General features: G+C 35.9%; 1 protein-coding gene and 1 non-coding gene across 2 annotated transcripts in view; one reads left to right on the forward strand and one right to left on the reverse strand.

The window, feature by feature from the left end:
* Positions 1 to 1,622: 1,622 nt before the first annotated feature.
* LOC128284192 (uncharacterized) overlaps positions 1,623 to 24,306 on the forward strand; it is a 31,592-nt gene continuing 8,908 nt past the window's right edge. The window contains 5 exon segments of the mRNA XM_053022003.1: positions 1,623 to 1,958; positions 2,070 to 2,948; positions 3,102 to 3,215; positions 3,834 to 4,845; positions 4,848 to 6,125. Of these exon segments, the coding sequence (XP_052877963.1) occupies positions 1,623 to 1,958; positions 2,070 to 2,948; positions 3,102 to 3,215; positions 3,834 to 4,845; positions 4,848 to 6,125 (3,619 nt within the window).
* On the reverse strand, positions 22,528 to 22,634 carry LOC128289476 (small nucleolar RNA R71). The gene has a single exon (XR_008279125.1). It is a non-coding gene; the product is annotated as a small nucleolar RNA R71 (small nucleolar RNA).

Raw genomic sequence — 24,306 nt, forward strand, 5'->3', positions numbered from 1 at the left:
CTCACGCAAATTGTTAGGGTAAGTTAAATGCGGTTAAATTATTAAATTTCAATGTTATTTTATGAATGGTGATTAATATTTATGTATGTTAATTGTTGAAAATAATTAAATCATGTACAAAAGTTCGAAATTGAACTGAGTATTTCGGAGGAACAGAATGCAGGAAATGAGTACCATCGTTCGGTGAAAAAGATGAATTGACGGTAAATTACCCAAGTAAACAGAGATTCAGCATTTGTTGCGAACTCTCGTGTTTGCTTTCTGTTTAGCTCTTACGAGCTTTCGTTAACTCATATGAGTTTGATTAACCCTTTTGGGGTTTCGATTCACTCGATGAGCTTCATTAGCCTTCTAAGACTTAGTTTAGCACTTATGTGCTTCATGTATATTTTCTACTTCCTGTTTAGCACTTTTGTGCTTGATTAGATTCGGGTTTGGATCACGATGTACTCAAATCCGTAAGTCGTTCCTTAAATTGACAAGTTAGTAAGTCGTAATTGTAACGTGTGGAAAAAGAAATGTAAATAATGTTATCATTAGTTTTTAGCTCAATTAAGTAAATTATTTTTAAAATGAGATTATGATTTACAGGATGAAAGTGACTTACTTGAAATGTCCATATGATTTGAATTTTTGAAACTAATATTGGTAAAGTTTATGGTTTAAGCCGACGAACTTACTAAGTTATAGTTGGCTTACCTGTAATGTTTATTGCTCTTTGTAGATTAACGGGAGGGTTAGAGGATCGGATCATCACGCTCAAGTCACACTATCTCGATTTTCCGGTAGATTTTGTTATAAATACTTTAAATGGTTTGTATGGCATGTATAGGAGCTGATGTGACTATGTTTTGTATCAACTCATGAATATATTAGTTAAGTTAATATAAGTTGATATATGATATGAATGGAAATTAATTAAGATGTTTAAATACTACTTGAAAGTATGAATGGATATAATGTTAGATAAAATAAGGATTAGTGATTTGTTATAAGACGAATGTGATTTGGATGAAGACTGTATTTGTTGAGTTGTTGTTGTGTTGAGTTAGTTGCAAATTTGAAATTGCAGGGAAGGTTAGATGTTTCTAAAGGGGTTATATTGAATTTTAAAAAAAAAAATTATTATTATTATATTACGAAAAATTTTCGGAGTACTTGAATAAGTCCCTATTCATTTATAATACGTGATTTAGGTCTCGAGGGTTCATAAAAGAGACTTAATGATTTAATTTTAATATATTTGTTGTTTATTCATGAAATTGTTTGTAAATTAACCAATATGTTTGGTAACACCTCGTAACTCTATTCCGGCGACGGTTTGGGATTAGAGGGTGTTACATTTATTGGTATCAGAGCCCGGTTTAGCCGATTCTTGGAATAGACATGATACGTAAAATGTTTAGAAATACATGCCATATAAATTTGTGATAGTGTGATGTGTATGATCCAATTTAACCCTTGTTTTTTTTTTAATAGATTGTAAAGATGTCGGTAGACCTGAACATACTGAACAGGAAAAAGTAAATAGTAAAGTATAGACATCTGAACAAGGGACAAGTAGCGATGTTCCAATTTCCTTGATGCGAGAACAAGAACTTAGAAACATGATTATTGGAGTAATGAATCAGTGGTATAATGAGAGGATGCAGGAAAGGAATCAGACCCAGCAACCTCCTCCTCCTACAGTACTACCAGTAGTATCCTCGGTTGCTCCTCCACCTCCTCCTCCGGCAATTGAATCAAGTAAGAGAATTCTGGTAGAAAAACTCAAAAAATTTGGGGCTGAAGAATTTCGGGGCAGGTCAGATAATGATCCAGTAAAAGCTGAGTATTGGTTGCATAGCACGATAAGAGTTTTTAAAGAAATGGCTTGTTCTCCAGATGACTATTTAAGGTGTGCTGTTTCCTTGTTAAAAGAAGAAGCATATCACTGGTGGGAGACAATAAAAGCTATGGTACCAGCCGATAAACTTACTTAGGAATTTTTCCAAGCTGAGTTTAAAAAGAAATATGTTGGTAAAAGATATTTAGAAAAGAAAAGGAGAGAATTTCTTGATCTTCGACAGGGAAATCGGACAGTAGCTGAATATGAGAGGGAATTTGTATACCTTAGCAGATATGCTCAAGAGATTGTTCCTACAGAAGAAGACATGTATGTTCGATTTGAAGAAGGTCTGAATGATGAAATCAAAATGATGATAGGCAGTACGGAAATTCGAGAATTTGTGGTTTTATCCGATCGAGCTCAAAAAATGGAAAAAGTGTACAACAGAAAGATACAACGAGAAAGAAAAAATAAAGAATCTGATAAAAGAAGCTCCTTCAAAACATTTTCAGCATTTCCGATTAAAAAGTTTAAGGAGGATTCCATTAGAGCTATATCGGTACCTGAACGATCGAAGACTAGAGTAACTCAATCTGATCGTGGAATATCAATCAGATCAATTGCTAGTGAAGCCAGTGTACAAAATACTCCCAGGTCTAAATGTCAACACTGCGGAAAATACCACTTGGGTGAATGCAGAGGTAAAACAGGAGCTTGCTACAAATGTGGAGCCACTGATCATTTTATCCGGAATTGTCCTCTGTTGCAAAAACATGAAGAAGAACAGAAGGAGAAACAGATGACTACTTCTCAGAGAAGTAAACGTGCGAGTCAAAGCAGTGCTGCAAGAGCTACTCGCTCGAGTGCAAAAGATTCTGTTGCTCGGTCAGAGGTTAGACCACCAGCACGTACATACGCACTCAGAGCTAAAGAAGAAGCCACGGCTCCAGACGTTATTGCTTGTACTTTCTATCTCTTTGATGTTATTGTATATGCATTAATTGACCCAAGGTCTACACATTCTTATATTTGCACAGTATTAGCATTAGAAAAGAAATTGTCTGTTGAACCAACTGAATATGATATTCAAGTTACTAATCCGTTAGGACAAAAGTTGATAGTAAACTTAGTGTGTCAAAATTGTCCACTGAAAATAAAAGGCTGTGAGTTCCCTGCTGATTTAATGTTGCTACCCTTTCGGGAATTTGATGTTATATTGGGAATGGATTGGTTGACAAAATATGATGCTGTGGTAAATTGTCATGAGAAGCAGATCAGTTTGAAATGTCGGACAGGTGATATACTTTCTATTGAGCCTGAGAATTCAAATGATGTTAAAATTATTTCAGCTTTTTCGGCTCAGAGGTTAATGCGGAAGGGTAATGAAGTATTTTTAGCTTACATCCTTGATACTCAAGGATCTGAACCAAAACTAGAATAGTTGTCGGTTGTTAATGAATTTCTTGACGTATTTCCTAAAGAATTACCAGGTTTACCACCAGATCGGGAAGTTGAATTTGTGATTGATGTAGTACCGGGGACAGCTCCTATATCAATAACACCATACCGTATGGCACCAGCTGAGTTAAAAGGGCTGAAGACACAGTTGTAGGAATTACTAGACAAAGGGTTTATTAGACCGAGTATGTCACCTTAGGGTGCACCAGTTTTGTTCGTGAAAAAGAAAGACGGATCTCTAAGACGGTGCATAGACTACAGGCAGCTAAACAGGGTTACAATTAAAAATAAATATCCTTTGCCTCGTATTGATGATTTGTTTGATCAGTTGAAAGGTGCTGTCTTGTTTTCAAAGATAGATCTTCGATCCGGATATTATCAACTGAAAGTTAAAGAATGTGATGTGCCAAAAACTGCCTTCAGAACTCGGTAGGGTTATTATGAGTTTTTGGTAATGCCTTTTAGTTTAACTAATGCCCCTGCTACATTGATGGACTTAATGAATCGGATTTTTCAGCCTTATTTGGATAGATTTGTAGTTGTGTTTATTGATGATATATTGATCTATTCAAAGACAGAACCTGAGCATGCTCAACATTTAAGGATAGTGTTACAAACTTTGCGAGAAAAACAATTATATGCAAAATTCAGCAAATGTGAGTTTTGGCTTCATGAGGTGGGATTTCTGGGTCACATTGTTTCAGCCGAAGGGATTCGAGTAGATCCGAATAAAGTATCTACAGTGGTAAATTGGAAAACTCCAAGGAATGTAACGGAAATACGAATTTTTCTGGGTTTAGCTGGATATTATCGCCGTTTTATTAAAAAATTTTCAATGATTGCTTCGCCTATGACACGATTGCTACAGAAGAATATTGAGTTTGTGTGGTCTGACGAATGCCAGCAAAGTTTTGATCAGTTGAAGAATATGTTAACAAAAGCTCCAGTGTTGACTCAACCAGAATCAGGTGTGCCATATATTGTATACAGTGATGCATCTTTAAATGGTTTAGGTTATGTGCTGATGCGGTTGGGAAAAGTGGTGGCCTATGCTTTTCGGCAGCTAAAATCACACGAGAAGAATTATCCTACGCATGATTTGAAGTTGACTGCAATTGTTTTTGCTTTGAAAATTTGGAGACATTATTTATATGGTGAAAAATATTATGTGTATACAGATCATAAAAGTTTGAATTATTTGATGACGCAGAAAGAGTTGAATTTGAGACAGAGAAGATGACTTGAGTTATTAAAAGATTATGACCTTGTTATCGATTATCATCCGGGAAAGGCTAATATAGTTGCTGACGCACTCAGTCGGAAATCATCTTTGTTTACACTCCGGTCAATGAATACTCATTTGTCTGTTAGTGAAGATGGATCTGTAATAGCGGAATTGAAAGCCAAACCTGTGTTTCTCCAACGAATTCGAGAGTTGCAAGATGAAGATTCAAAGTTGGTATTAAAGAAACAAATAGCTCGAGACAAGCAGGATTCAGAGTATAACATTGATGAGAATGGTATATTATACTATCGTAAAAGAATTTGCGTTCCAATAATTCAGACTTGAAAAATGATATTCTTTCTGAAGCTCACAGTAGTAGGTATTCTATTCACCCTGGAAGTACAAAAATGTATTGTGATTTGAAACAGATGTATTGGTGGCCTGGTATGAAAAGGGAAATTTGTGAGTTTGTAGCAAAGTGTTTAATATGTCAACAGGTGAAAGCAGAACATCAGGTACCAATGGGTTTATTACTACCTATTATGATTCCAGAGTGGAAGTGGGAACATGTTACGATGGATTTTGTATCCGGGTTACCTGTGACCCTGAAGAAGAAAGATTCAATCTGGGTAATTGTCGATAGATTGACAAAATCAGCACATTTTATTCCAGTCAGAACAGATTTTCCACTGGAGAAGTTAGCAGAATTGTATATCTCTGAGATTGTGAGGTTACATGGGGTTCCAACATCCATTATTTCAAATCGAGATCCAAGGTTTACATCGAGGTTTTGGAGCAAACTACAGGAAGCTTTAGGCACAAAGCTAAATTTTAGTACCGCTTTTCATCCTCAGACTGATGGGCAATCAGAGCAGGTAATTCAGATTTCGGAAGACATGTTGAGATGTTGTATACTTGAGTTTGGTGGCAGTTGGGAAAAGTATTTACCACTGGCTTCATTTGCTTACAACAATAGTTATCAATCCAGTATAAAGATGGCGCCATTTGAAGCTTTATATGGAAGAAAATGTAAGACTCCATTGTATTGGTTAGAATTGAGTGAATCCAAGTTAGTGGGGGTCGATTTAATTCGGGAAACTGAAGAAAATGTTCGGATTATCCGAGATTGTCTGAAAGCTACTTCGGATCGTCCGAAATCATATGCTGACTTGAAAAGAAGAGAAATAGAGTTTAATGTGGGTGATCAAGTGTTCTTAAAGGTGTCGCCGTGGAAAAAAGTATTACGATTTGGTAGAAAAGGAAAACTAAGTCCAAGATTTATTGGACCATACGAGATTATTGAAAGAGTCAGCCCTGTAGCATATCGGTTAGCTTTACCACCAGAGCTTGAAAAGATTCATAATGTGTTCCATGTGTCTATGCTGAGACGTTATAGATCAGACCCTTCACATATGATTCCGCATACAGAAATTCAGCTTTAGTCAGATATGACTTATTCAGAAGAACCAGTAAAGATTTTAGCTTGAGAAATTAAAGAACTGCGGAACAAAAAGGTACCATTAATTAAAGTGTTGTGGCATCGACATGGTGTGGAGGAAGCAACCTGGGAAACAGAGGAATCAATGAAAGCACAATATCCGAACCTATTTTCAGGTAACAAATTTCGAGGACGAAATTTCTTAAGAGGGGGAGAATTGTAATAGCCTAAATTTTTAGTGGTGTCGGAACAGTGATTCGAGATCACTAAATCTGACAAATGAGTAGAAAAATATTAATAATTTAGTGAATATAAGTTAAATGTGAAGTTAGGAAAATTTTTGAAACAGCGAATAGTGTACTAGAAATAAATATTAAAAAAAAATTAGAATTGAAAATGAGGTATCGAGAGTTTGAAAATTTTAAAACGAGCCATAAATATTTTTATAAATATTTATGGAGTGTTAATAAGTTAGTATTAAAGTTTCGTCAAGAAATTTTAAAGTTTCGATGGTTAATTGAATAAAAAGGACTAAATTGTAACAAATATAAAATTATGAAGAATGATTAAATAGCTTAAATGATAAAAGAAAGAGGGTTTAAAAGGCAAATAGACCCAAGGTCTATTTGGGCTGGATGGCAAGGGGTTTGAAATCAGTAGGAAAATTGATGAATTAAGGGCAAAATTAGAATATTGCAAAATTAACTAAATAAAGCTAGGACTAAATAGGAAATATCTAGATTTCTCTTCATTTCTCTTTAATTCCAGCAGCTAAAAATGCAATAGGAGGGTTATCTAAGCTGGTATTTCATAATTTTTGCACCAAGTGAGTTAATCCTTGCCTTTTTCTTGTAATTTTTGTGTTTCTAAGACTTTTACAACTAGGTCATACTTTTAAATTCATCAGTTTTTGATTTCATGGATGAAATTGAAAGTTACCATGGTTGAGTGCTGTAAGTTTATGATGAAATAGAATGAAATTAAAGCATTAATTTGTTTATGAGATGATTCTATTAGGTAATTTCAATAGAAATTTATTTTTAGGACCTAGTTGTGAAAATGTTTGGAATTAAAGTCTATTTCTGAAATTTTGATTCTTAAAGGTTGTAAACTAGTTAAAGGTGATAGAATAAAGTGTTAATTGAGAAAAATAAACTCAATTGAGAGGCTAATTGAGTAGGGACGAAATTGTTATTTATTAAAAGCTTAGGTGAAAAATGGTAATAAATAGCTTGCACTAAAACAGTTTGGACAGCAGCAGTAGACTAACTTTAAAAAATCACCATAAATTGTAGGAATCAAATTATAAGATGAACAAAATATGAAATTAAAGTTTATTGAGTCTAGTTTCTCATAGAAGAAACAATGTAAGAAAAGGATTTGTAAATCATGAGATATAATGAATTGTGTGAGATAAGGTCAGAATGAATTCGAGTTCCCCTGTTCTGGTTTTGAAAAATCATAAAAAATTGAATAAAAATAATTATGGGCTTAAATTTATATGTACAGAATCCTGAATGAGTCTATTTTCAAAATAAAGAAATAAGAATATCATCTGAATTCTGTATGAAGAGATAATTAATTTTTAGTGAAGAAGGGTTAGAACTGTCAGACAGCAGAACATGGGTGACTTTAAAGAATAAACTGTAATTATTGGCTAAACCAAAAATTATAAAAATTTTATGATAAGAAGATATGTGAGTCTAGTTTCAGTGAAAATTAGCTGATCCTAATTTGTAGTTCTTTAGCTCAATATAAAAATAATTTAGTGACTATGACATGGATGGACAGCATTGAATATACATAGGTAAATAGTAAAATTGCAGATAGTGTTACTTGTAAGCGGGTTATAAACATTAAGGATGTGAAATAGAATGAATGTGAAGTCAATACTGATAAGTGAAAATTTTATATTATAGATCAAGAAATTGAGGATAAGCGAGTAAAAGAAAATTAGGAATAGTTCAAGAAATCTCTACAACTCACGCAAATTGTTCCGGGTAAGTTAAATGCAGTTAAATTATTAAATTTCAATGTTATTTTATGAATGGTGATTAATATTTATGTATGTTAATTGTTGAAAATAATTAAATCATGTACAAAAGTTACGAAATTGAACTGAGTATTTCGGAGGAACGGAACGCAGGAAATGAGTACCATCGTTCGGTGAAAAAAATGAATTGACGGTAAATTGCCCGAGTAAACAGAGATTCAGCATTTGTTGCGAACTCTCGTGTTTGCTTTCTGTTTAGCTCTTACGAGCTTCCGTTAACTCATATGAGTTTCAGTTAACCCTTTTGGGTTTCGATTCACTCGATGAGCTTAGTTTAGCCTTCTAAGCTTGTTTAGCACTTATGTGCTTCAGTTAGCCTTCGGGCTTCCGTTTAGCACTTTTGTGCTTCAGTTAGATTTCGGGTTTCAGATCACGATGTACTCAAATCCGTAAGTCATTCCTTAAATTGACAAGTTAGTAAGTCGTAATTGTAACGTGTGGAAAAAGAAATGTAAATAATGTTATCATTATTTTTGAGCTCAATTAAGTAAATTATTTTTAAAATGAGATTATGATTTACAGGATAAAAGTGACTTACTTGAAATGTCCATATGATTTGAATTTTTGAAACTAATATTGGTAAGGTTTATGGTTTAAGCCGACGAACTTACTAAGCTATAGTTGGCTTACCTGTAATGTTTATTGCTCTTTGTAGATTAACGGGAGGGTTAGAGGATCGGATCATCACGCTCAAGTCACACTATCTCGATTTTCCGGTAGATTTTGTTATAAATACTTTAAATGGTTTGTATGGCATGTATAGGAGCTGATGTGACTATGTTTTGTATCAACTCATGAATATATTAGTTAAGTTAATATAAGTTGATATATGATATGAATGGAAATTAATTAAGATGTTTAAATACTACTTGAAAGTATGAATGGATATAATGTTAGATAAAATAAGGATTAGTGATTTGTTATAAGACGAATGTGATTTGGATGAAGATTGTATTTGTTGAGTTGTTGTTGAGTTGAGTTGAGTTAGTTGCAAATTTGAAATTGCAGGGAAGGTTAGATGTTTCTAAAGGGGTTATATTGAATTTTTTAAAAAAAAAATAATTATTATTATATTACGAAAAATTTTCGGAGTACTTGAATAAGTCCCTATTAATTTATAATACGTGATTTAGGCCTCGAGGGTTCATAAAAGAGACTTAATGATTTAATTTTAATATATTTGTTGTTTATTCATGAAATTGTTTGTAAATTAACCAATATGTTTGGTAAAGCCTCGTAACTCTATTCCGGCGACGGTTTGGGATTAGAGGGTGTTACATTTACTCTAATTTTGTGCTGAGTTTCTCTTCCAATTTCTAAAGATTCTTTGTAGCTTTACTTTCCATTGCTGTCTGAACCTCTTTAAATTGACTAATCAACCTCAATTTTCTTGTCAAAATGTTCCCAAATACTTTCCTATCCCATACCTTATCCTCCAAAGAAAAACATTCAATATTATCTTCAATAGGGTCATTATCTTTCCATGGATTCTTCACTATATGTTTAAAACATCCATAAATTAGCTAACCTTTAAAGAATAAAAAATGTTTTGGCTTCTTATACTAGTCATTCTCTTCAAGTTCAATCAACAGTGGTCTGTGATCTAACTTCAGTCAGTGTAAATGTTTGACCTGAGCACTCGAAAATTTGTCACTCCGTTCTATATTACATGCCATCCTATCCAGCCTCTCCAACGTAACTCCACGCTTTCAATTAAACCTTGACCGACGAACCCAATATCCTTCAAAAGAAAATCAAACAGAAATTTTTGAAAACTACCACAACTATGACTCACATGCCTCTTAGGACCTTCATATTCATCATCCAAAAGAATTACAATCCAATCACAAACAAAAATCTATGGTTTTACCATATTACTAGCCAAACATGCATAATTGCTCCCACAATCCATGCATTAACCTTTTACACAGACTACCATACACTATAATCAGGAAAAACAAATTTGATATACCCTAGCTCATTATTTCCACATGTAAGAACTGAGAATGGTTGACCACAACATCCACCACATACAACTTATTCCACAGTAGCCAAATACCACCATAATATCCTTGAGCCTCAATCCGATGGGAGAAATTAAACATAATTTTTTTCAATTATCAAACCCGCCTCCCACCACTCATTTGGGTTTCCAAAAGCACAACTAAATCCAAATTATATGCCCATATGAATTCCACTAAACAACGGTAAAACCTCGGATGTACATATCATTGGCAATTCTACAAACAAAAAAAGCTTTATTCAAAATAAAAAAATTAGAAAAAAACCCAGTAGCAAACCACTCACCTCCATATGTGCAGCTACATGGGCCCTCCCTTAACAAAACCATCTGCCTTCCCCAATATGCTCATCTACTGCCATAACAATGGCAGACACCATTGTAGACACTATGTCATTCATTGGAATCATACTTTCCACTAAGACACCCTTGGTATCAAGGTTGAAAACTTGTTTAGCATTAAACGATTCTTCATTAAGCCCTTTAACCCTGACAATCCTACTTTGATCCGCATCAGCCAAGACTCTACCAAAATCACAATTGTTTGGATTCATCTAGCACTTTTTTCCCTTTTTAGAAGCCAACTGTAAAACTACCGATTGTAGAATTCACGTGCCCTTATCACGGCTCTTGCTACCATCCATTATCACCACCCCTTTAGAAGCCCAATTTTTATTTAAGTCCAGCTTTGCCATCACCTCATTATCTTTGCTAATTGGGTTACTTTTACCAACTCACTAAGTCATTTTTATGGTTCTTTATTCCATCCACCACATTATTCTTATTTCTTCCCTCTATAATTCTTATCATTGATAGTTTCGGTGATTCCTCCTCCTCTTAAATAGAATTAGCAATCACATCAAATCTTGATCCTATTATTGTTGGTTTATGCTCCTCATCCTCTATTAATTTCCTCATTAATTTCTGCCTATAATTCCTGGATACTGTCGTCCACGCCCCGAAGGCCTTCATTTTAGCTTTTCTGTCAAGTTTCTCCTTCAATGGTGGCTTTACCGTTGGTGGTTTCATATGCCCTCGTCAACTTCCCCATCAGAGTCTGATCCTCTCTCTGTTATGATTTTCGGGCATCCCTCTTTAACATGACCAAACTAGCCGCATTCATAACAAACATTAAGTAGGCTTTCATACTCAACCCTTTGTACTTTACCCTCTATTCTTAGTTTCGGTATCAATGGTCAGCGAAGATAGACACTAACCATTAGCGTAACACCCCTTACCCATACTCGAGACCGGGATAAAGTATGAGGCATTACCAAAAAATACGGGTAATAAAATTTCATTCCAAAGTAAAACCGATCAAACAAGATCATATTATCCTTATTCTGAACCTATGAGGTTTGAAATATACATTAAAAGAAACTCGAAAATAAACCGAGAACTTAAAAAAATTCTAAGAAACTTTTCAGATTTAAGCTTTACACGCCCGTGTGCATTAGGACACACCTGTGTCCCATACCCGTGTGGAATTACTAAAACTTATTTTCATTTCAAACCTACAAGGGTTTTCACACGGCCGAGTACACGCCCATGTCCTTGGCCCATGTCCCTCACACGGCCTGGACATGCCCGTGTCATCGCCCATGTCCAAAAACCTGGACATTCTGTTTATGACGTCATCACTCATTTAGGGGTACACGGCCATGGCACACACTTGTGCACTAGGCCATGTCCTCCACACAGTTAAGACACATGGCCATGTCCCTGCCCGTGTGTTTACTACCATGCTTACTGACTTAAGAATTTTAGGTGCAGGGGACACATGGTCATTCAACACGCCCATAAGGCAGACTGTGTGTCACACACGGTCTAGACATATGCCCGTGTGGACCATTTAAAGGCTATTTTCCAAGCCAATAGTCACCCATAATCACTCAGAAATTCAAACATACTTTATAACTTGCTATATGACATATTCAAGCACTCAAATATTCCACACCATGGTACTCTCACATCTTCATAAAGTCATCCTATTGCACATTCATTTGTTACACTATTTAGAGGCATTCCACACCAATTTCATGCATTATTAAACTTATTATCATGACTTCAAATTATGCATTCATACTTATAGTCATTTTAAGCCATTAGGTCATCTCTTATCCTTTAGCATCCAATTCTTACTTTACCATACATTTATCGATCAACAACATATCACATCATTATCCTGCACTCACTAAGCAATAACATATCCTACCATCAAGACACAAGCACATGCATATATGGGTAATTAGATTACAACCCAAATGATCAAATATGAGCCATATCACATGGCCATTACAAAATGAATCATCATTATCATAGGCCTTCACAATTTGGCCAAATAGCATGACACATACCACAAAATGACCAAGTTTCCTATACATGCCATACTCAAAATAATAATTTCACTATACCCAATAGTCTTTCGATAGTGTGATTGAATACTTGGACGGCTTTCGATCCCCGAGCTAGCTTGGCGAAACTGCAAAGAATGGAAAGAGAATGGAGTAAGTGTTAAAGTTTAGTAAGTCCACATACAAATAATATGAAATGGTAGTAAGGGATTAACATACAGAAACATAGCAACATATACATAAAGATTACTCATCATTTAAACCTTCTTGCTTACTCATCATACGGACATATATATATACGTGCTCATCGTAAATAGATCTTTATTAAGGCATTACTCATAAGTTTAGCATACATACTTGTACTCATCGTAAAGTATCCATAACCATACCTCTTTCATATGTCCTCCTCGGGACTTTCATTACATTCATTACATTTCCTATTGAACGCTCGAAATACTATTGGATATGCGAAAACCTTGCATATAAGTTCCACATATTCAATGTAGCCGAAGCTACCACATACCATGTAACACATCCATAATGAACTTGGAATTCTCAACGAGCTCGGATGCCACATATCTCATGCACCCAAACCACTCAACGACTTTGGACGTCTTAGTTCCTAATGACATGTCATTTGTACCCTAAACTATTCCTAAGGTTCAAACGGGGTTTTTCTCATTGCACATAGCATCACCATCGTACTTGCTCGTAACGTCGTGGATAACGACCATAATAACATTCATACTTTCATAACACTCAGCAAGCTTATGGTTTATCATTACAATAAAACATTTATTACAGTATATATTAAAACATTATAACATACTATAACACCACATTATTTGCATATGCACTTTCCTTGGTACAAAATGATGATAATCGAGCTTAATTATCGTGTACTTTATTCTTTCCTCGATCAAGTCCTGGTTCACATTTTTCTTGATCTATAATGCCAAATTTAACTTATTTATTATTCACATTGTTCAAATGGGTCCATAATTCATACTTTTTCAAATTTACATTTTGACCCTTAAACTTTCACATATTTACAATTTAGTCCATTGGCTCGTAAAATGAAATGCATGTATTTTCTTGGTTACCCAAGCCTAGCTGAACCTTTACTATGCTCATATCAGCCCATATTTTCTTTTATTTCACATTATTACTATTCTCTTTTACACTTTTACAAACAAGTCCCTTGTTTAGGTGTTTTCACTAAAAATCACTTAGTAAAAGTTGTTAATCATGCCTCAAACATTCATATTCCTCCATTAATCATAAAAATACATGCATGTCACACATGGGTCAAATTTTACACATGAACCCTAGCTTAAAATATAGATAGAAATGGGTAGATCATTCTTCAAGGACTTCAAAAATGCAAAGAACATTAAAAACGGGGCTAGGATGCACTTACAATCAAGCTTAAAAATATTAAACAAACACTAGTTATGGTGTCTTGCAATTATCGGCAATGAAGGAAGAAGATGGACACTAATTTTGACTTATTTTTCCCTTTTTATTCTTTTAATTACCAAATGACCAAAATGTTCTTAGAGTTTCTCTTTCACATTTTCCTATGCATGTCCATTTCTGTCCAAAATTATAGAAATTGGTAAAATTGTTAATTAGGACCCTCTCATTCAATATCTAATGCAATTTCATGCTTAAAGCTTCTAGAATGCAAGATTTGCACTTTATTCAATTTGGTCCCTAAAATGCAATTAGACATTTTATGCATAGAATTTATTCATGAAACTTTCACACAAGCATGCATTCATAACATAAACCTCATAAGAATCATAAAATGATTATTTCTATCTTCGAATTTGTGGTCTTAAAATTACTGTTCTAACTAGGCCCTAATTTGGGATGTTACAACTCTCCCCCCATTAAGGATTTTCATCCCCGAAAATCTTACTGGTGAAAAGGTTTGGATATTGTTTCCTCATGGCCTCCTCGGGCTCCCACGTAGCCTCTTCAACCCCATGTCCTTGCCATAAAACTTTCATAAGAGTAACACTTTTGTTTTTCGATTACTTGACTTCCCGAGCCAAGATCTTAATAGGTTCCTCACCATAAGTCATATCAGGTCTGATTTCAACCTCTTTCGGTATAATCACATGTGAAGGGTCGAATCTATATGGGCGCAATATGGACACATGAAACACATCGTGAATCTTTTCTAATTCAGTCGGCAAAGCCAATCGATAAGCAATAGGTCTTATCCTCTCGGTAACATTATACGGTCCTATAAAACAATGACTCAACTTGCCTTCTCTACCGAATCTCAAAACCTTCTTCCATGGAGATACTTTCAAGAATACCTTATCACCAACTTGATACTCAATTTCTTTCCTTTTCAAATCTGCATACGGCTTTTGTCTATCCGGCGCCGCTTTCAAACAATCACGAATTACTTTCACTTTTTCCTTGGTTTTCTTAGTCAAATCTATCCCATGATTCTTGTTCTCCTTAAGCTCAGTCTAATACAACAATGTACGACATTTATGTCCATATAATACTTCATAAGGTGCCATCTTCAAACTCGTCTGATAGCTAGTGTTATAGGCAAATTCAACCAAAGGTAGGTACTTTTCCCAACTACCTTGAATTTCAAGAACACAACATCTAAGCATATCCTTAAGTGTCTAAATTATTCTCTCAAATTGTCCACCAGTATTTGGATGAAAAGCTGTACTAAAATTTAGCTTTGTACCTAAAGCTTCTTGTAACTTCTTCCAAAATCGTGAAGTGAACCTTTGATCCCTATCTGAAATAATCCATAAAGGTACTCCATGAAGTCTCACAATCTCAGAAATGTACAGCTTGGCTAACTTATCATGTGAATAATCAATGTGTACCGGTAAAAAATGAGCTGACTTAGTTAATCTATCAACCACTACCAATACGGCACATTTCTTTCTTGGTGTTAATGGCAAGCCTGTCACAAAGTCCATAGTAATGCTGTCCTATTTCCATTCGAGAACTAAGATAGGCTGAAGTAAACCGGAAGGTACCTGGTGTTCGGCCTTTACTTGTTGGCAAATTAAGCATTTCAATACAAATAAGGATATATCTTTTTTCATGTCATTCCATCAATACATTTTCTTTAAATCATTGTACATCTTTGTGCTACCCGGGTGAACTGACATACCTTCGTTATGAGCCTCATACAAAATATCCTGAACCAACTCAACAGTCTTCGGGACACAAATCCATCTACGGAACCTTAGACAACTTTAGGACCTCTCTGGAAATCTGATTCACTGTTCAACTCACACTGATCTTTCTTAGCTTGTAACTCCTTATCAGCTTCTTAAGCACCACAAATTTATCGAAGAAAACTTGGTCTAGCTTTTCACTCTGTTAAAATAGCGCCGTCATGAGATAAGGCTAGCCGTGAATTCATAGCTCTCAAAGCAAATAAAGACTTTCTACTCAAGGCGTCGGCAACCATATTTGCCTTACTGGGGTGATAATCTATCACAAGCTCATAATCTTTTAACAATTCAAGCCACCTTCGTTGCCTCAAGTTAAGTCTTTTTGATTCAAGAGATATTTAAGACTTTTATGGTCTGAATAGACATGGCATTTCTCCCCGAATAGGTAATGTTGCCAAATCTTCAAAACAAATACAATAGCGGCTAATTCTAAATCATGCATAGGATAGTTCTTCTCATAGGGCTTCAGTTGCCTCGAAGCATAAGCTACTACCATACCTTCTTGCAAAAGGACACAACCTAGTCCATTCAAAGATGCATCACTATAAATCACGAATTTTTTCCCTGATTTCAATTGTTCTAACACTGGTGCCTCGGTTAACAACACTTTCAAATTCTCAAAACTCTGTTGGCACTTCTCCGTCCATTCGAACTTAACATCTTCTTGTAATAAACTCGTTATTAGGGTGGCTATCATCGAAAATCCTTTTACAAACCATCTGTAATAATCGGCTAAACCCAAAAAGCTCCTAACTTCGGTTACATTCCTCGGCGACTTCCATTCAACAATAGCAGAAATCTTACTGGGATCAACTCGTATATCATCTCCTGAAATAATGTGGCCCAAAAATCCAACCTCTCGAAGCCAAAACTCGCTTTTACTAAACTTGGCATATAACTGTTTATCCCTTAGAGTCTGTAAAACAATTCTCAAATGCTCGGCATGCTCTGCCTCATCTCTAGAATAAATCAGAATATCATCGATAAACACCACAACAAACTTATCTAAATGTGGCTGGAAAATCCGGTTCATTAAATCCATAAACACAGCAGGAGCATTTGTTAGTCCAAATGGCATAACAAGAAACTCATAGTGGCCATACCTCGTTCTAAAGGCAGTTTTAAGCACATCAGACTCTTTCACTCGTAACTGGTAGTATCCATACCTCAAGTCTTAGAGAACAACGTCGCTCCCTTCAGCTGATCAAAAAAGTCATTAATCCTTGGAAGAGGATACTTATTTTATATTGTCACCTTATTGAGTTGTCAATAATCAATGCATAATATCATAGAGCTATCCTTTTTTTTCACGAACAGTACGGGAGCACCCCACAGTAAAAACTTGGTCTCGCGAAACCTTTTTTGGTCAGCTCTTGCAACTGTGACTTCAATTCTTTTAGTTCAGCCGGGGCCATTCTATATGGGGCAGTAGAGATGGGTATCGTCCCTGGCATTAGTTCAATACTGAATTTAACTTCTCTAATTAGGGGTAAACCTGGTAATTCCTTCGAAAATACGTCCGTATACTCGTAAACAACCAGTATTGATTCGATTTTTCATTCGGATTCCTTTGTATTCAATATATATGCCAAATAAGCTTCATACACTTTTCTCATATATCTTTGAGTAACCATCGAATAAACCATCATTGACGACTTCTTTGCATTGTCTGATTCAACTCGAAGAATTTCACCATTTTCACATTTCAATTCCATAAATTTCTATCTACAATTCACTGTAGCCTCATGTAGTGTCAACCAATCCATACCCAGTATGACATCAAATTCGTCAAACGGCAACAATATCAAGTAGGCTGGAAAATAATGACCTTTAACCATTAACGAACATTTCTTACATACTTTATCAACTATCACATGCTTTCCTAACGGGTTAGACACCTTAATTACAAATTCTGTAGACTCGACAGGAATAGTTAGACTAGATGTCAATTTCATACACACATACGAATGAGTGGAGCTAGGGTCTATCAGAGCAATAACATTAGTACTATAGAGAGAAAATTTACCAGTGATCACATTAGGAGAAGTTGTGTCTTCACGTGCACGTATGGCATAGGCTCTAGCCAGAGCCCTAGCTTCGAACCTTACTGTTGTGTCTCGCGTCACATTCTTACTGCCAGATTCATTCCCAGCATTTCTCGAGGGTCTTCCCCTAGAAACTGTGCCACTCGGTCTTGAACTCTAAAATCTTTCTTTTTTCATCATCTCAAGACAGTCCTTAATAAAGTGGTCTAGAGAACCACATTTAAAATAAGATCATTCACTCTACAGTTGCCAGAATGACGTCTACCACATTGAGGACATTCAGCTTTGGAAGGTTTAGCGTTACCCACGCTTGCTACAGACGTAGTCTGAGACCTAAAACCCGAATTTTACTTTTGACGATTCCTGTATGAATGTCCAGCTGACACATATGAACGAGAATACATATTTTTACATTTCTTAGACTGAGATGGCAATGACTTACTCATGTACCTCTTTCTTGTATCTCTTGCATCAGACTCGGCTTTCTTCCTTTTTTTAACCAAGTCTTCGGCTTTACAAGCCCGTTCAACAAGTACCGCAAATTCTGTCAACTCAAGAATACCCATTAATGTCTTAATATCCTCATTGAGTCCATATTCAAATCTTTTGCACATCTTAGCCTCGAAGGGTACGTACTCTAGAGCATATTTGTTGAATATGACGAATTCTCTCTCATATTCACTAACTGTCATACGATCTTGTTCCAATTCCAGGAATTCCTTACGCTTCTGTTCGATGAATCTTTCACTAATGTATTTTTTTTAAATTCCTCTTGAAAGAATTCCCAAGTAACCCTCTCTAGTGGTACTACGGATATCAACGTTCTCCACCAGTGATACGCCGCATCTCTCAATAGGGATATGGAACATTTCAAACACTCCTCAGATGTACATAATAATTCCTTGAATACCATATCGAGTTCTCTAACCAGAACTCAGCTCTTTTAAGGTCATCATTGGCATTTGCCCTAAATTCTTCGGTACCTTATTTTTGAATTCTATAAATAGGTGTTCTAGTAAATCTCATGAAATCCATATATTAAGGCATCACAGGTGCGGGTTGTGGATTTGAGGGAGGTGGAGGAGGTTGAGCATTCAGTTTCGTTCGAACGAACCCTATATCCATGCATTCATCATGTGAGGAAAGGCCTTTCTGCCTCTTTCTCTTCTACTGACTGTTTCGGGTCTACTTTCAGATGGCACTGCTCTTTTAGTTGGAGTAGGCGCGTCACTTTCTACGTCGTCCGCCACTGTTCTGTTGGAATCCATTTGCTATATGAAAACACATTTTAATATTGTCCGGAGTCGTCACACTATCATTACTTATGTATATATATGTATGGCATGTATAGCTAGACTCAAATACTCTAGGTTAGTCTGAGAATCGACTAAACCATAGCTCTGATACCACTAAATGTAACAACCCTTACCCATACCCGAGATTGGAATAAAGTACGAGTCATTACCAAAAATACAGGTAATAAAATTTCATTCCAAATTAAAATTGATCAAACAAGATCCTATTATCCTTATTATAGACCTACGATGTCCAAAACATACATTAAAAGAAATTTGAAACTAAACCGAGAACTTAAGAAAATTCTAAGAAAGCTTCTAAGTTTAAGCCTCACACGCCCGTGTGGAGGCAATGCACACACCCGTGTGCATTGAGACACGCTTGTATGTATTGGGACACACTCGCGTCCCAAACCCGTGTGGAATTATTAAAATTTATTTTTCATTTCAAACCTACAAGGGTTTTCACACGGCCAAGTACATGCCCGTGTCCTTGGCCCATGTCCTTCACACTGCCTGGGCACGTTCGTGTCATTGCCCGTGTCCAAAAACCTGGACATTCTGTTTATGACGTCATCACTCATTTAGGGGCACACGGCCATGGTACATGCCCATATGCTAGGTCGTGTCCTCCACACTGTTGAGACACACGGCCGTATCTCTACCCGTGTGTTTACTACTATGCATACTGACTTGGGAATTTTAGGTGCAGGAGACACACGGTCATTCAACACGCCCATGGGGCAGACCGTGTGTCACACAAGGTCTAGACACACGCCCGTATATCTACCCGTGTAGACCATTTAAAGGCTATTTTCGAAGCCAATAGTCACCCATAGTCACTCATAAATTCAAACATACTTTATAACTTGCAACATAACATATTCAAGCACCCAAATATTCCACACCATGGCACTCTCACATCTTCATAAAGTCATCCTATTGGACATTCATTTGTTACAATATTTAGAGGCATTCTACACCAATTTCATGCATTATTAAACTTATTATCATGACTTCAAATTATGCATTCATACTTATAGTCATTTTAAGCCAATAGATCATCCCATATCCTTTAGCACCCAATTCATACTTTGCCATACATCCATCGATCAGCAACATATCACATCATTATCTTGCACTCACCAAGTAATAACATATCCTACCATCAAGACACTAGCACATGCATATATGGGTAATTAGATTATAACCCAAATGATCAAATATGAGCCATATCACATGGCCATTACAAAATGAATCATCATTATCATAGGCATTCACAACTTGGCCAAATAGCATGACACATACCATAAAATGACCAAGTTTCTTATACATGCCATACTCAAAACAATAATTTCACTATACCCAATAGTCTTTCGATAGTGTGATCAAATACTTCGACAGCTTCCAATCCACGAGCTAGCTTAACAGAACTACAAAGAATAGAAAGAGAGGGGAGTAAGCGTTAAAGCTTAGTAAGTTCACATGCAAATAATATGAAATGGCAGTAAAGAATCAACATGCAGAAACATAGCAACATATACATAAAGATTATTCATCATTCAAACCTTCTTCCTTACTCATCATATAGACATATATTGATAAACCATAATTTATACACATTTTTACCCCACGCTTAACGCATTTTATGGATGAATTTTCCTTAGAATTGGTGAATTCGATGCTCCTAATGCTTTAATTTCATGTTTTATACTTAAGCAAGCATAAAAGAGCGAAAGAAACGAAAAACGGGTCAAAAAAAGAGAAAATGGGTCAAAGTACGAAATCAACATAGCCTGGACTTCCTCACACGGGCATACCACACGGCCGTGTCAATTTGGCAGAATCAAAGCACGACTCTCACGGGCGTGTCACACGGACGTGTCCCTGCCGAGCCCAAGTTTAGTCTAATTCAGAAAAGGCCAATTTTGAGGGTTTTTAGGCATTCCAAAGCCTATAAATACACCATAGCGGGAGGAAGAGGGAGATACAGAGAGGTAGGAAGGAATTACTCGAAGAAAATCGATTGTTCCATCTCAGAAGTCGGATTCATCATCAAGACTGAAGATCTCCCATCAATTTCCCTTTAGGAGTTTTGGGTTTTCTTTATGTTTTGTATTCGTTATTCTTCTGAGTTGTTTTCCTTTTTAGTTATAAATTAAATCCCCTAAATACTTAAGGGGGATGAAACCTAAGACGAATCTTTTTATTATTTTCTGAATTGTATGATAAATATTTAACTTGTTCTTAATTATGTGTTATTAATTCTTGTTTTGATATCCCAGGATACGGATTCAAGATAAGCTTTTTTTCAGAGGAGGAATAGACCTTGTCTAAGAGTACATTTCTCATAATTAAGCGGAGTTGATTGCGCGCCTAGAGATAGGGTGACAAGATTTTGCCAGATTAGGGTGAAACCTAATAAGGGGATTCATAGATCGAGTTTAATGCAACCTTAGGGTGTTAATTAGAGAAAAGTCTCAATTATTCAATCTAAAGATTAGACGTTATTAGTCTTGAATAGGGATAATAACATAACTTAGAGATCTCTACGGAAAAAGTTAAAGGAATAAATCGGCAGATTCGGAACCAGAATAACAAGTAAAGTCTAGGTGGATTTTTCCTCAGGTATTGTCTTAATTCAATCGTTTTCCAAAAGTAATCCCCCAATTCTACTTTCTGTGAATTCTTAGTTTAGATAATTAGTTAGTTAAAACAAAATCCCCCTATTTTTAGGCTAGATAATAAAAAGACAGTCATTACTAGTCTTGCTAAAACTATACTACAGTTTGATAGTTACACTTACCTACATTGTGATAATAGTTAGTTTCAAGAATGATTAATTATAAGTATTTAAAACCTGTTACACGAAAATCGCGATCAAGTTTTTGGCGCCGTTGCCGTGGAACTAAGATATTAGGAACGCTCAATTTTTATTACTTTAGTCATTTATTTCTCTTTCAATTTAATTTATTTTAATTTTTTATTATTTATTAATTTACTTTTTATTTCTCTTGGCAGGTTTTTATAGTTTATGACTAGAAGAAACCCGTCAGGACCACTACTCTTTGACGAAGAAATTGATCGCACAGTTCGCAGAAACCAAAGAGAAATAAGGCGAAGCTTAAGATATGCAGGGACCGAGCAAGAGGACGATACTCAACCCCCAACCGAAGAGATGGCTGAAAACCAAGACAATTAGCTACTTCCTACAATTGCGGTTAATCAAAATCCTGCTCCACGCACTATGTACGGTTATGCTAAACCTTCTTTAACAGGAACTAAATCGAGCATAGTTAGACCTGCTGTAGCTGCAAATACTTTTGAACTAAAACCTAACACTATTCAAATAATACAACAATTTGTTCAGTTCAATGGTTTGCAGGATGAGGATCCCAACCCTCAATTAGCAAACTTTTTAGAACTCGTTACCACGAGGGTCAATTTGTCTTCGGTTATTCCCTTTTTCATTGAGGAATAAAGCTAAACAGTGGTTGAACTCGTTACCACGAGAGTCAATTACTACTTGGGAATAAATGACCGAAAAATTCTTATTAAAATATTTTTCGCCGACTAAAACAGCTAAATTACGTAATGATATCTCTTCGTTTGTGCAGATGGACTTAGAAACTCTTTACAATACATGAGAGAGATACAAGGACTTATTGAGAAGGTGCCCTCATCATGGGTTACCGCTTTGGGTTTAGGTTCAAACATTCCATAATAGCCTGAATCCTTCGACTCGACAAATGGTTGACGCAGCTGCTGGCGGAACCATCAATAATAAAACACTTGAAGATGCTTATGAGTTTATAGAGGAGATGTCAATGAATAACTATCAGTGGCAAGTCATGAGAACAAAGCCAACAAAAATAGCCAGTGTTTATAACGTCGATTCGGTCACCATGCTCTCTAATCAGGTAGAACTCTTGAATAAAAAAATTGATGGTTTTCTTAGTTCTTCGCAGGTTCACCCAGTAATGCAGTGCGAAGCAAGTGGAGGTGAATCAAGCAATTCAGAATACCAACCTTATGGCCACAACATGGATAACGAGCAGTTAAATTACATGGGTAATAATTCTTGATCTCAAAATAATCCATATAGTAACGCTTATATTGCAGGTTGGAGGAACCATCTAAATTTCTCATGAGAAGGCCAAAGAAATCAGAGACCACCTCCAGGCTACCAACAACCCCCTACCAATAGGAAAAGAAGCCGAACCTTGAAGAGATGCTCTCAAAGTTTATATCAGTGCCAGAAACTCGTTTCCAGAATACCGAGACAGCACTTAAGAATCAACAAGCATCGATCCAAGGGCTCGAAACGCAGATAGGCCAGCTGTCCAAAATAATCTCCAAACGGCCACAAGATAGGTTGCCAAGTAATACTGAACCCAACCCAAGGGAACAGCTCAACGTGATTAATGTTCGAGATAAAGAAGAATTCGTTGAGCCTGAGCCAAAACCGAAGCAAGAAACTGTGGTGAGCAGAGATCAAGATGAGGTAGGTCATAATAAAAACAAATTAGTGAATGTCGAATATAAACCTCGTGCGACATGCCCCAACGCGACAAGAAAAGACCGTTCAGATGAACAATTTGGTAAATTCCTTAAACTCTTAAAAAAATTACACATTAACTTACTGTTTATTGAAGTTCTATCTCAGATGCCAAACGTAATGAAATTTTTAAAGGAGCTTTTAGCAAATAAAAGGAAGTTGGACGAGGCATCACATGTGGAGCTAAACGCAGTTTGCTCAGCTATTCTACAGAATAAACTACCCAACAAACTAAAAGATCCAGGGAGTTTTACGATTCCTTCCTTAATTGGTAGTTTAGATGTTAATAATGGATTAGCTGATTTAGGGGCTAATATTAACGTCATGCCCTACAAAATGTTCAAACAATTAGGTCTTGGGAAACCCAAACAGACTAGGATGAGCATTTAATTAGTAGATAAAACTATAAGATTTTCTAGGGGTATTATTAAAGATGTGCTAGTTAAAATCGATAAATTTATATTTCCCTTTAACTTCATAGAGGAGGATAGCAACACTTCTTTGATTTTAGGAAGGCCTTTTTTGGCAACTGCTAAAACGATTATTGATGTTGGCACAAGTGAACTCACACTTCGTGTGAGGGAAGAAACAATCACCCTTCAAGCTCGCAATTCTGGCAACACATCAAAAATTAAAGGTGATTGTTTAGACCATTCTACTAAAATTGGCAATATGGTGCAACCTACTTTGCAGGAATTGAGTTTGAAGGAAGCACATGAGCTATTCTCAAGCAATAGTAGATGACCTATTCATGAAGATCGAAGGCTACAAGTCGAGGAGCTAGATGAATGGCAGACGCATAAAT

Source organism: Gossypium arboreum, chromosome 2 (genome assembly GCF_025698485.1).
Source record: "Gossypium arboreum isolate Shixiya-1 chromosome 2, ASM2569848v2, whole genome shotgun sequence".
Lineage (NCBI taxonomy): Eukaryota > Viridiplantae > Streptophyta > Magnoliopsida > Malvales > Malvaceae > Gossypium > Gossypium arboreum.